Source organism: Indicator indicator, chromosome 6 (genome assembly GCF_027791375.1).
Source record: "Indicator indicator isolate 239-I01 chromosome 6, UM_Iind_1.1, whole genome shotgun sequence".
NCBI lineage: Eukaryota > Metazoa > Chordata > Aves > Piciformes > Indicatoridae > Indicator > Indicator indicator.
The window spans coordinates 35668715-35682707 of NC_072015.1; the positions used below are offsets into that span (position 1 = coordinate 35668715).

Below are 13993 nucleotides of genomic sequence, written 5' to 3' on the forward strand. Positions count from 1 at the left end.
TAGAATTTGTAAAGATTTAAGTTGATGTATGAATGCATATCCTCCAACTTTCCGTTCTTTAACAAAACATTAAGTTTCAAAGACATCTTTAAGCATAAATTTACTTTCCAACTGTGATTCAAAGAGGCTGGAGACAATGCAATAAAAATGAAGGCATCGCTGGGAAAAAGAGAAAACAAATATTTCTGCAAATTATACCAGATGTTATTATTTTGTATGGCATAATCATTAATTAATTTAAATTGTGTTTACAAAAATTAAATGTATTTTGTGTCTACTTGAATCACAAGTACAGTGAGCAGATACCAGTTTACCTATCTTAGGTTTACATCTTGAAGAAAGGAATGAACGTTTTTAGAACTGGATAGCTAACTTGTGGCTGACACATGTGCCTAAGGAAGAGTCATAGAATGCACTGGCTGGAAGGGACCTCTAGAGGTCATCTAGTCCAAGTAATTTTATATTCCTGACCAAAATAAGAGATTGCCTAGACAATTGCATAATTATTGTTGCAGTAATTTGTTTTAAAGAAGAAATCAAAAGATAACTTTCATATATTATTTGTTACAGTCTTTTCATCTTCCCTATAAAACAAACAGAATGCTGCTGACATGCAGGAAGGCTGGAATCTCATTGCTTTTTTTCCAGCCTTCAGCCTAAATACTCACATATGCATTTTTTGTTTCTCCTGTTACTACATCATTTATTGATTTAAATAGCTCTGCCTTCAAATTTATTATTTCTCTGATTTGAAAAAAAAATATGGACTTTACTGATAATACAATTGGAGCCTTTTCAACCAAGGAAATGCAAACTGGCTTAGAGACACAAACAGCTTCCTGCAAACATAATCTTTACCTGTTTATACTTTTAGCATTCAGGCTTACAACTCTAGCCTGTGGGAACAATAAAGCACACTTCGTTTAGCATGTTTCAGAACCTTTTCAGCTAGCTTCAGTACTGGTCTAGGCTTATGCAGATGGAAAACCTTGCTTAAATTTTGGGGTTTTAATGCCATGCAAATTTACTTTTTTTTTCTAAACCTGTTTTAGACATATTTAAGTAGTTCCAGGAATGTGGCTTTGATTGTGTGTCATATGCATTTGATGCCTGTGATTTTTTGATTATCACTAAAAGTGCTTTTCTTTGCTGTTCCCTCATTTTTAAATGTGCATATATAGTTTAAGATTCATACTTCCTATGTTTATTTTATTATTGGTTCCACTGCGTGGTAATGCTAAAATATAGTTTTAATTTGATGGGTTGTCAGGAACCTAATAAATCATTATAGTAATGGAAGGATAATAAATTATTCTGCTATCATGTTTATTTTTCCTTCCCCCCCCCCCGCCCCGATTCATATAAAATAATGCATATGATAAAAGCAAATAAGTTAATATAAAATGGGTAATGAAGCTAGCGGGAAGATATTCAATGCTTTTGCTAGACAATAATTTACATCATAACCATTTTGGTTCCAAACCTCAAGAGCTTGCACAGATGTATCACTAAGACTGGTGTTTTGCTTTACTTAGTGTTCCTATCAGGAACTATAAAAACATTTGCTATATGTATAGATATTCATTGACTTAAGCAGGGCTAGCCCCTCAAAATGCCTTTTTTAAAAACCCTTTTTATGCAATGGAATCTAGCATCATTCCTAAGCAATTTTTGTTTTATTAGACTTCTTCATAGGGGAAAAAAATAAAATCAAATGCTGTGACACAATCAACACTTTTTCTTTATTCCTAATACAGCAGCACATACCTTCAGCTTCTTTACACTTGTGCAAGGATCATTGGAGAAACTCTCAGTATCTGAAATCTCAATGTCTTCACCATAAAGGACACCAGTCAGATCATTCCTCACCTGTCAGAAGTTGAGAAAAACTAGTGAGGAGGAAGCAGATGGAGTACATTGATCACTGTAATGACAAGCAATGATCATGACAATGATATACGAACCCACTTTTTTTTCCCCATTTCACCTAAAATCTGATCAAGGCACCATTCTTTTACAACCATAATGTCAATGGGTGTACTACACAAAGTGATTTACTGCAAATGACAAAATTTCACAGTGGGCTCCCATTTTGCATTATGGGGATAGACAATTCCTGTGTATTTCCAGAGCTGTTAAGACCAAAATCTTTGTTTTAGCTGAAGTCATGTTTGAGACTGTATAAAGGTAAAAATCAAGGAAAATAATGTGTTTTTAGTGCTGAGTACACATTTGAAACAGCTGTCAGCTGGTCCTAGCATGAATCAGCAGACCATAGCTTACATCAGTCAAGAGACTTGTAAAGCTTAATGAACTTCTCTGTCCCTTCCCACTTTCTTAAAGCGTTCATCTTATCATGGGGCAGCAAGAATCATGGTTTGTCCTGAGGTGACACATGCAACAATACCAACAGATTTTTTCCACCTTTTTTTTTTCTTACAGTGTCAAGACTCTGTCCTCTTTGAGCTGCCTGATAGCACAAAGAAATCAGAAAACATACAAAGCAATACATTTTACAGATGCAGGATTTTCTTCCGTATAACTACTTTCTCTCTTAGTCACTGCTCATTTTCCTCCACTCGTTTGACTACAGAATCAGAGGTTCATATTACTTTTTCTAATAGATGAGCAAAAAAAAATTAGCTATATGTAACACAGTTACAGACAAAAATGAAGAGTGACAATCCAGTTTTAATTTAGTAACATTATGATCACATGTATTGCACTGATTGTCTTTTTTATTTATTTGTTAGAAATAGGAGAAGGAAATCAGTGTAAAGCAGATATATCAAACGCAAACACAGAAAAATACAATATGTGGAAAACATATATGATATTAAACAGGAAAATTTAGACGTCTATAGTCACAGGCAGACACTTTTCAATGGCTATCTGTATGGGATATGTATGGAATTACATAGTTTAAATTTCCCTTATAACTGTCCTTTTCCTTGACCTCCTTTGGCAGAGAAGCACAGTTCATTCAAAACAATCTGAAAATATTTGATATACAGGGACATGACCAAAGTAAGGAAGAGGAGGTGGTATCTATCCTGCAACAGCAGGAACTTCTTCCTTTGAGTTCAAATAACCATAAAGTTTATATAAAAAGATGATATTTTATCCACGCAAAAATAAGACTCAGCTATTGCTAAATTTCCTCTGTTGAAAGTCTGTTGCACTCATGCCTAAGCAGACAGTAAAAGGACATGCAATGAAATACGAAAGGTCACAGGTGAGACTTCTGCATTCTTCTGGCAGCTTTACTTTCAAGACAAACTCATCTCTTCAGTAATCTTTCAGCCTTTCTTTAATATATGATTCAAAGCATCCTCCCAATCTGAGTATGTTAGTGGTTCTGGTAGGCGTATTTCTTACGAGCATAATTATCATGCAACTAATACATTTATTTGATATGCTACTTTTAGATATGCTTTTGATATGATGGCAATAGCTTTTGGTAAAAATAAAATTTAAAAAAAGGAACATTAAAACTTTTTTGTATTTTTGCAAATTTCTTCAAGACAAAGATTCTTCTGCAATGTAGAAATTGCATTAATAGATCCTCAAACAGCATTTCATGTTTTTGTGCTGTTTTTCCCAAGTTTCTTGGTTGACCAGTGAGGTATTTCCTAAAGATCGTTACTACACTGGCTGCCTTAATTACTTCTTTCAGGGCCTGTGCATCATCTTACCCTTTTAGTCGTGCTTTAAAATTACAGAGACATACGTTTACATTATTTTTTACATTTACAGTCCCCCAACAATTGAGCTTTATCCTTCACCCTTTTGTGATGTTACAACTGATTTTTAAGCACATTCACTAACACAAAATGATCTGATCAGTAATGACTCCATTCTCTGCTGGTAGATTACTAACATGAATGATTGATATTTAATCTCCAGGAACAGCATTAACTGCTCCTTATGGTATAGGTCTTTCTCCGTAAAAAGAAAAATTGTTTTTCTGTAACAAACCATCAGGGATAACAAAAGAATACAGAGTGCCTTTGATCTTAGTTTAGCTAATGTCCAAAATCCTTCTACCCAGCATGAAAGTTCTCCAAAACTATCATGTTACTAAGAAAAAGTAAAAATTGTCTTTGGTTAGCAGAACCAAAAGCATAGAAATCCTCCTATGTTTCTACCCCATACTGTCCTATTTCTATAAAACGAGACATGGGTTAGTTGCAGGTTTACTTTTTTTCTTTTTTAGCACTTCCACTAATTATTTTAATTTCAAAGAGACTAGATTGACATTACTCAGCTGAGCTGATTCACCAAATACTGTTCAGTCAAATTAGAATATTATTAACAAGAGATTCCTTCCTTTCAGAACTTGTTCATGAACTCTGCAACTGAAGTATTCAAAGGCATATTCATTTTTACTGAGAAAAAATATGAACTTTTTTTCCTGAGGAACACTTATTTAAATTCAGCCCCTAAAGAATTTCCTTGATAACCCCCCTGCCCCATCCACTAGAAGCCCAGTATTGTGCAGCTTTCGTAGCTCTTTAGATTTTTCACTAAACTACCAATTAAGTTCCCAAAAGACACACCTTATGGGATATGGTGCCACAGAAGTTGGAAACCTTTTCCATTCATTGCCACAATCAGATGTTGGATGCTTTTCAGATGCATCTGTTGTGGAGATTTTGACAGAAGGAAGGTGATTCTTTTCCATTAGCACAAGAAAATACTAGGAACTTTACAGGAATTTACAAGATTGTGGTGGGTTGAAAATTGCCCCCCAACATTAACTTTGCCAGACCAGCTCATCTGGAAGCAAACGGAAGCTGTATTTTACAAGCAAAACTACAATCTACAGTGGAATGCAATGAATATGTACAAATATATAATATTTACAATATGTACAAGTATTTACAATTAATGAACAGCACAAGGACCCCCCTGGCCAAAGACCAGGGGAAGCTAAGAGCTTCTCTCTCCCTGCCTCTCCTTTGACACCCTGTACAAAAGGAACAAGAGACAGAAGCAGAGATATTAGACTTAGCCAAAACGATGCAGCCAAGGTCAAGCAAAAGCAAATTAGTCTGTCCCACAGCAAAGAAGCGAGAAGACAGAGAGAGATTGTTTTGGGAATTAAATCTTACGGTAAATATCTCTCCAGTGGAATTGTTTAGAATAATCATTATTTTTCTTTTTACACCCAATTGTGATTTTACTACTTTCTGCTCGAGATCTGTGAAAAGTTTTTAAAGGCATAGCTTAAAACTACCACAAAGGGTTACATTTTTTTTCTAGAGGACAATGTGGGGTTTTTCTTCTTTCAATGCTATGACCTCTAATCTGAGGTCTGCGGGTAGTTTCATTATGTTTTCCAAGCTTTGTTTCCCATTTCCACACTTTTTGTCCACCTTTCTCAGGTTCCTTTCTTTCTTTCTAAATATTCTAAGTATCTCACAGAATTGAAAATTTTTGCTTTTCTCCCTACAGAAGTTTTTCACTTCCTTCAAATAAATTTAATTCCAGAATCGTCTGATTTGGATTTGGGTCCAACATCAGAATTTGCAAAACCTTACCTCCAGTAGCAAATGTAGTAAATGTCTCAATTTTGGATTAAGTTTTTTAAAACAAAATGCTGCATGTCTAGTTTCAGCAGATGCTCGCAGTCCTGGAAAGCAGTACAGGCACTTTTATTGCTCAGCAGTAATTGTTTCATCCACCAACTCTGAATAAAGAAATTTGTAAACTACTATACTTCTGCTTCTTTATTGTGTAGAATAGGATAATTTCAACTGGAGGAAATTGCTCTAAAAAGTTGTAACAAAATTGCATTAAGCTCTTGTGGGAATGTGTAGTTTCCAAGTAAATCTTGCACTGACAATACAGAAGTAATATAATTGTATGTGGGTTTAGTTCCTTGTAAATAATTTGATGGATGTCATAACTCTGTGTCTGTTTATATAAGTTTTATGCACTTCAAAGACACCAACATTTCATTTTCCCAAAAGAGGAATTACCAGTCCTGAAGACCTGATCATCAACAGACCTGGAAGGTTTCACTAACCACTGCTTAGAGATACTAGTTTTCTATTTTCAAAGACCTGTAGTGATAGGACGAGGGGCAATGGTTTCAAACTAGAGAAGAGTAGGTTTAGATTGGATGTTAGGAAAAGGTTCTTTACCATGAGGGTGGTGGAACACTGGAACAGGTTGCCCAGGGAGGTGGTTGAGGCCCCACCCCTGGAGACATCCAAGGTGAGGTTCCACAGGGCTCTGTGCAACCTGATCTAGTTAAGGATGTTCCTTCTCACTGCAGAGGGGGTTAGACCAGATGACCTTTGGAGGCCCCTTCCAACTGAAACCATTCTATGATTCTATTGAGTCTGAGTCTAGGATTCTATGCTCACAGGTTTTAAAAAAAAAAAAAAAAAGAGTTTCTTTTACACTGAGCTGCATACAAAGCTAGATGAAATAAATATTTCACCATATCACATATTTAATAGGTCTGTGATGTGTGGTCAGCTTCAAAAATTACTGGAGTGCAAATGTTTACCCAGGAGCAAACTCCAAAAAATGAAGACTTTGTGTCATGAGGAGGGGATGTAGTAGCAGGCAGAAAAGGACGGCCCTTGTGCTCAAAGTACAAGAAAACATGGGATGTAAGGCAGTTAGCTTTTACTCCTCATTCCTCCTGGCCCCACACCTGTAAGGGAAGGTGGTTTTGATGGTCCAAGAACTTGCATTGCCAAGGAAGAAATTAATTTCTTCAATCTGCAGCAAACTAAGAGATTAGATAGAATGACTAGAGAGCAACACTCTTGCGGTCTGTATCCCAGAGGATGGGTGTAGGTTCAAGGAAAGAAAGTGCATGCTGGAGTGCAGCATGCTCCATAAGGAAGAAGATATGAAAGCAACAAGACTGCCCTGGAAACAGCCAGCCCCCCAGGGAGGGAAGCAGGACAGGTTTGGAGAAAAGAGTCAGCATCAGTCATGAGACTACACTTTCAGGGAAGTTCTCATCAACAAGGCAGTTCCAGGGTAAAGCTGGGAAGTCCACCCACAAGTCTGGGACACAACTGGGTTTGGTGAGAATAACCAGGATCAGACAGAGTCCTGTGATCCCTGGGCAGGTCTGTACTGACAAGACAGGTCAGAGGTCAAGCTAGGGAACAGGTCCAAACCAACAGGGTCTATGCCAGGCAGAGGTGTGATAGAGATCAGTGCTCTCACAACATTGGTGAGGCAAGGCTGACCTGAAACAGTGTCCTGAGTTGTGGGTGGCAATCTTTCCACTTCAGTAGCATTATTAGTGCAAGCACCTGCTCATCAGCAGTAAATAGCTAGCACAGTATTTCATTTTTATCAAGCCAATACTGTCCCTTTTCCCATGTGAAAACAGTAAATAAATCAGATATGCCTAATGAATTTTTCAGGATTCTTGCAATCTAATGATGACAGTTTGGATTCAGGAATTTCCATCAACTGATGCTTCAAAATAGGTTCCAAATTATAAATTTAAAAGGATTTTTGCAATCTAATGATGACAGTTTGGATTCAGGAATTTCCATCAACTGATGCTTCAAAATAGGTTCCAAATTATAAATCTAAAAGGCATAGTTCCCTCATTTAATACTAACCCTGCCAGTTACAAAATAAATTTAATAATTTTCAGATTAATCATACTACTTTGCTTTTAACAGATATTTCTGATGACCTTCTGGGTTACTAAAGCTGCATGTAAGTACTGCAAGCTAAATCCTTGTTGTTCAGGGCAGTCTAATCCTACCAGATGTTGATCATAAGAGACTCCTAATGAATGAGAACTGGTCAGACCAGATGGATTATACAGTCAGATATTTTACTAAGATTTCCTGCTGTCAAGATTTATACTGTGTGCTTTATAACGTTGTACTGTATGACTTTCATTACAGAGATATGTGTACAAAACAGATGCATGAGTTATAACTAAAAAAAAAAAAACAGTATTTCCTCATTACATAGACAAAATATAAACTGTGAGTAAATGCAAAGGACAGATTACAGTTTCTGGAATCTCACTTTATACAATGCATTCCAAGCAAACAAATATCCCTGTTTTAATTCCAATGAAACAAGCACATTACTCTTATTTAGAAGTGTAAAAGCACTGAATGAAGCTTAGTTTCAAGCAATACTGTCTTCTGGGGAAGAAAAATTGTGCAATACTAAATATTGATGCATGACACTGTCCTTAGATAAAGAAGAAAACTAAGGTATACTTTGATTGGTATTCACATCATTTGGGATTACAAAAAAAGAAAGAGGAAGTAGAAGCTTATTTTGACCATAAAGATAACACAAACCAAATATATAGTGTAGATAACCAAAATGAAACATTAAAATATCATTCTAGTTATTAGAAAATAGTCCTATTTACAGAAAACAAAACAAACCAAACGACCACAAAACCAACCAAACAAAAATATTTTACTGCACAAAAGAGAAATAAAATCAGAGATGTGTCAGATTTCCTTTTTTGTCTAGTTTGTTTGTTTGTTTTTTTAAATCATATATTGTGTGTGGTTTTCAGGGAGGGGAAGAAGGAATCCTGGGATATTGGGTTTTTACTTAGTAAAACTGTCAATACAGGGTTTCAAGAAAAATATAACCTTTTATTGAATTAAGACTCTAGCACTTGTATTTAATCCAAAACCAAAATGCAATCAACATAATTCTTGCCTGTAAGAAGAGCCTGAGTGTTTCAGACTGAGTGTTTTGCACTACAGTAATAATAATACTAACAATAACAGAACAAAAATAGGATATTTTATTGGTGGTGTATATGTATATAACTGTAGCTTCCAGTGAAAAATTGCTCATTTTCTGCCTGTCAACGCAGTAAATATGAATTCACATAAAACTTACATATGCATTGCTACCACACATACCTGTTTAAACATAAACCTTTATAAAGCCACACACAAAATACTCTAATTTCCCCTTGAATTTTCTAACTTAGAAAATTTTTTTCATGTTTTTTTTTGGTCATAGAAGCCAAACAAAATGATGAACTCTACTGTTAAACCTAATAGTTACGTGTAAAAAGAATTATTAGGAATTTATGGTTCTTGTGGTAAGGGGGGGGGGTGCTTATTAAGGGGTTTTCAGGTGATTTACAAACAGTTTGAGTTAGAAGGTGATTGCAGAAAAAAAAAAAGATAACATCAATCCATTTTATCAAGAGGTGCATCACTTGCTATCAGGTATTCAAAGATGCCAGCATATTACAGTAAAATATAACTTTAGCTAGGGGAAAGAAATAGGAATCTACACTACGACAAAGTATTAGCAAATTAAGTTTCCTTCAGTCTACAAGCTTTGTAATGACCTGCACAATAGATTCAGCAGGATTTTGAGCAATCCTAAGAAACAAACTCTTTAGTAAGACTGGATGTAAAGACAAGTAAACACATAACTCTGTACTACAACAGGGAAGGAAAAGGTCTGGTACATTCCTTACAGGAAAAAGTGGACAATGCAGTGTGAAGCCAGAAAGGATCCCAGTAGACAGTAGGCAAGGATTCAAAGTTAATAATATATGCTGTAAGAAACAACTGAAGTTCATATGAAGATTTCAGGAGCATGGATGAACAAAAGTGAAGAAGAAAATACACAGAAAATATACTTCTGGTTCCTTCAGTTTGAGATGCCATCTACCAAACTGAAGGCAATGCAGTTCTGATGGCTTCCAGATAAATAGGACAACCACTCTTCTACAGCTTTATCAGACTTGACTCTTAATGATAGCAGAACAAAACAAAGGGTCTGGAGGTTGTAAGATTATGGGATAGTAATTTTCATACCAGGTATTATGAAAGTAAACAGGGACCATATTGAGGATATATTATTTAATAGTACGTAAACCAACACCAGAAGCACAAATGATTAAATAAATTTAGAAATGCTTGTTTATTAAAGCAAGTGAATTTAATAGGACTACTAGAAGTTGGTGCAAGCATTCAAGTAACTAGGAGTGTTGATATATTGAACACTTCATCTAGGAGAGAATGTAGAGACCGACAAATAAAGTCACTCTATATTGTTATATATGGAGTGCTACTAGAACATAGAATGCAAACTAGAGAATGTATCTGTATCTTTTTTCGTGACAAATAAAATTTCACAAGGTTTAGAGTAAGTGATTAGACAAAAATGTCTTTTTAAAACTACTTAGAACACATAGCAAATCTGCTTTACATTGGTGGATTTGGTCTAGACTAGGAAATAAGCATAAAACAAGAAGGAAGGTCTCATGCTATCACAGAAAAAAAAAATCACAGCTTAGAAAACTATCACAAAGCATACACTATTACAGCACTCTCAAAAACTCTTCCATAATAGTTTTCATGTAGCAAATGGACTAATTACTGAACCAAAAATTAGGGACTCAATATAGTAATCATTAGTAATTCCTACATGTGCATGAATCAAAGACATTTATTACTCAGAGCTTATTTACCAAAAGAATTCTGAGGAGAATTCATGGAGAGGGATAATTCTGACAAAACAGTATGATCAATAACTAAATATTGTTTAAAAAACTCTTATCAGCTATGATTTATAATTACAAAGGGAAGTATCTTTATGCTAAATCCTCCTTGATTAAGTAGAATGAAAGCAACAGTAACATTTACACATCTATGTAATGTGTCTCTATCCATGATGGATGAAATATTTTTTATTCCAACACTAACTAGGTAAGGTGTTACACGGATATTGGCAAACTGAAGATAAATGGGTAGTTCTAAAGAATGAGTCCTCTCATCGATAAATAGATGTCTAAAAGAGGTGAGATGGATTGCACCCTTCAACTCCCTCTGTCTTTTCTCCATTAACTATTAATGGAGGTTAGATGACACTCAGACAAGAGTTTACAGACATCTGAACTGTAGCTGAATCTCAGGTCTCAAAATCTAATTCTCTCTCAAAACAGTGCTCCAGTACCAGTAGCATCTACTATAACTTAGAAACCACAGAGATCCCTTACCTTCATAAATGTTCTCAGGACAAGGTCAGAGGGTTGGAGTACTTCCCTGCACCCTCAGTCTGATCGCACGCAGATTCTTCTGCTTCTTGGCTGGTAAAGAAGGTTTGTACAAACCATGGGGTTTGTGAAAAGCTTGGAAGTCTTTATTTATTTGTTATTTTTTTCTTTCAGAAACCTGGGACAGTTTAAGTTTTAATATGTGCTTAGCTGTTGTAGTGCAGCTATGCTTATTTACTACTGGGTTCGTTTCATTAGACTTAAGAGACTATGTCAATATTTATGAAAACCTCTCATCCAGAAGTAAATCTTATTATCAGCTGAAAGCTATGAATATATATTTTAGCTAATATAAAAATTAGATAACATTCTGATGGAAGGGAGATTATAGAAAATACATCTATGGGAATGCAGATTACATGGAATTATTACAATATAACAGTAATCCTCCAAAATAGCAATCCACACTCCTCAGACTTCCTAAGTATGGAAAGGTCAGCAATATCAAGATAAGATTTAATTCTATTCTGTGCACGAACTTTGTAAGTGATTGTCCTCACTGCAATACACTTAGAATAGGCTTCTTAGGAGTGGAGAGACAGCTTTGCTTAAAATGTGAAAGCAGTTTAATAAAGCATTTTATTAACTTAATTTCCTCTGGGCAATGTGCTCCTCCAAACAGTTTTGTTTAGATCAACTTTGTTAAAAAACCTCCTGCGCTTTAAACTTTGAAGTCTATAATTTCTTCCACGTATAAAGGGGAAAACAGACACCACTTCAAGGGTATTCAATCATCACAGGATAATGTTGCACCATTTGGTGCCACGGACATGAAAATCCTACCATGGAAACCATGCTTCAGCTCCATGTTTCTTTGTATTCGAAATAAAGTACCTTCTGTCTCTTCTGACCCAAATAGGTTCTGCTACATCAGAGAACTAAATTAGATGCCAACTGGAGTGATATTAATGAGCAGAAACAACTCATTGGGAGTTTAACATTTTTTTCCTTTTTCTCTTCACTGTGTATCATTTACATTCAAAGAACTTTTTCACTTGCACTTGTCTATTAAATTGTGTCATCCTTTTCTGTTTTCTTAAGACTGGAATTTCACAGATCATTGTACTGATGGCTCTAACTTTAATCCATTTGAAAACTAAAGTTAGAAGAAACTAAACTGAAGATATATGACACTAAAGTAATAATACATTTCTTACAGTGTTATGTATTGAAATGTCATCTACATGTTTCATCAAAGATAATTGAAAAAACTTTTAGAAGTCTTTAAAATAAGAATTATAACATACTGATTATTCTGTTTAATACACTCAGGTGCTCACTAATACCATTCTTGTGATCACGAGGAAACAACCAATTTGCAAATCCAAATGCCCACCTTCTGCACATTCAAGCACTGCTGATCTGATAATTCTGTCAAAACGCTTCAGCATCAGCTCTCTGTGACAAACATCATCTTTATTCATTTTTATAAGGCAGAAAACTGAAAAAAATTCATAAATACTTCTGAAGCATAGTTTTCTTTGGCTGTATCCTCCCTGTTTGTAGGACCCAGCAAGTCAGTAGCAGCTCAGAATTTCTGAAGCATGAGTGTGAATATGGCTGTAATTGTTGGCATCAAGACTTTGCACTCACTCATCTGTACTGGAAGAACCGAGGAGCTGTAAAACTATGTACTGAGATACTGTCACTGTTACAAGAAAATTTCTTCCCTTCTCGTTTTCAAGTCTATAATCCAAAAGAAGGTTGAAATCCAGTTTTTGTGGGAACCAAATTCTTCCCTTTGGATCTCCTCACACAACTCTCTATTTCAAATAAGATGCATAGTATATTAGACTAGCTGAAAGGCTGCCTAATCTAGGATATGTGGGGAAATAGATCTTCCTCAGATGCCCAACCGTGGTTTCATCTACAGAAAGGACTGTAGATGTAAATCTCAACTGCACTATCACATACACATTGATGATTTCCCTAAATTAATCAAGTCAGACATGATTATCTTCTGCTGAAGACTTTGGAGAGTAACCACTTCTGTTAAAAATACCAAGCATATTAAAAAATGTGTAGAAGCCATAATCACACTCATATGTAAAACAGAAAGTTAGATAAGCAAGCTACTTAATAATTCAGTTAGCCCATGCTAGTTAAACTAATCAATTTAATATAAGCTGTGCCAACTTTCAATTACATTAACTTTTTCATCTAAGTTAAACTCAGGTAAAGCAAGACAAACTAGTGGCTCTGTTAGAGAACATTTTCATCCTGTTTTCTAGGACTTCCAGGTGATTAAATATTATTTCAGAGTTTGGGAATTATTCTCCAAGTTTAAAGACTTATTAAAATATTTTTTTCATATTGAAGAAAACCTTGCAGCAACAGTACCTGCAAGGATGTATGACTGTTATTTCACACTTTATTTACTTCAGAATCCTCAGAAGGATGCCATATGGTGGTGATAATTTACTGTACTTGAGAGTCTCAGTTTGATTCACGTAATTCCTCTGCTGAGGTTTCAATTGTCAGATGAAGTTGTACTCCAGTTACCTGTGAAAAGTCCTTCTAGAAAAGAAATTTTCTCCTGGGTCTTGTACATATCTTTTTGAACCCCTTGATGATTTCATTAATTGTTCTTGCTCTTTCTCTTCTCCTTTGGCAGGTTTCTATGCTCTGCAACGTCTTTCTTCTAATACCACTTCCTAAGGTGTCATAAATCACAATAATGCTTGGTATAGCTTATATCAAGTCCTTTATAAATAATTCTGCACATTATTTTATGTTATTCTGAACAGCCATGATTCTGCATCTTGGCATATTAATGCTGTTGTAAGCAGCCTTATTATGGCTGCATTCAATCTTACAGCAACATAGTTAAAAATACCATGCTGGCATCTTTCCATTTCAAATGCTTCACATTCTCTTTTCCTGTAGAGGAATCCTCCAGACTCACATTAATACAAGCTATTTGATTTAAGAAAGTAAAGTCAA

At 35.3% G+C, this 13993-nt stretch overlaps 1 protein-coding gene across 1 annotated transcript in view; it reads right to left on the reverse strand.

Annotated features, from left to right (window-relative positions):
- Positions 1–13993, reverse strand: part of GABBR2 (gamma-aminobutyric acid type B receptor subunit 2) — a 498889-nt gene that overhangs the window by 261669 nt on the left and 223227 nt on the right. Inside the window, exon 4 of the mRNA XM_054381694.1 lies at positions 1768–1869. Coding sequence (XP_054237669.1) covers positions 1768–1869 — 102 coding nt within the window. The remainder of the gene's footprint in view (positions 1–1767; positions 1870–13993) is intronic.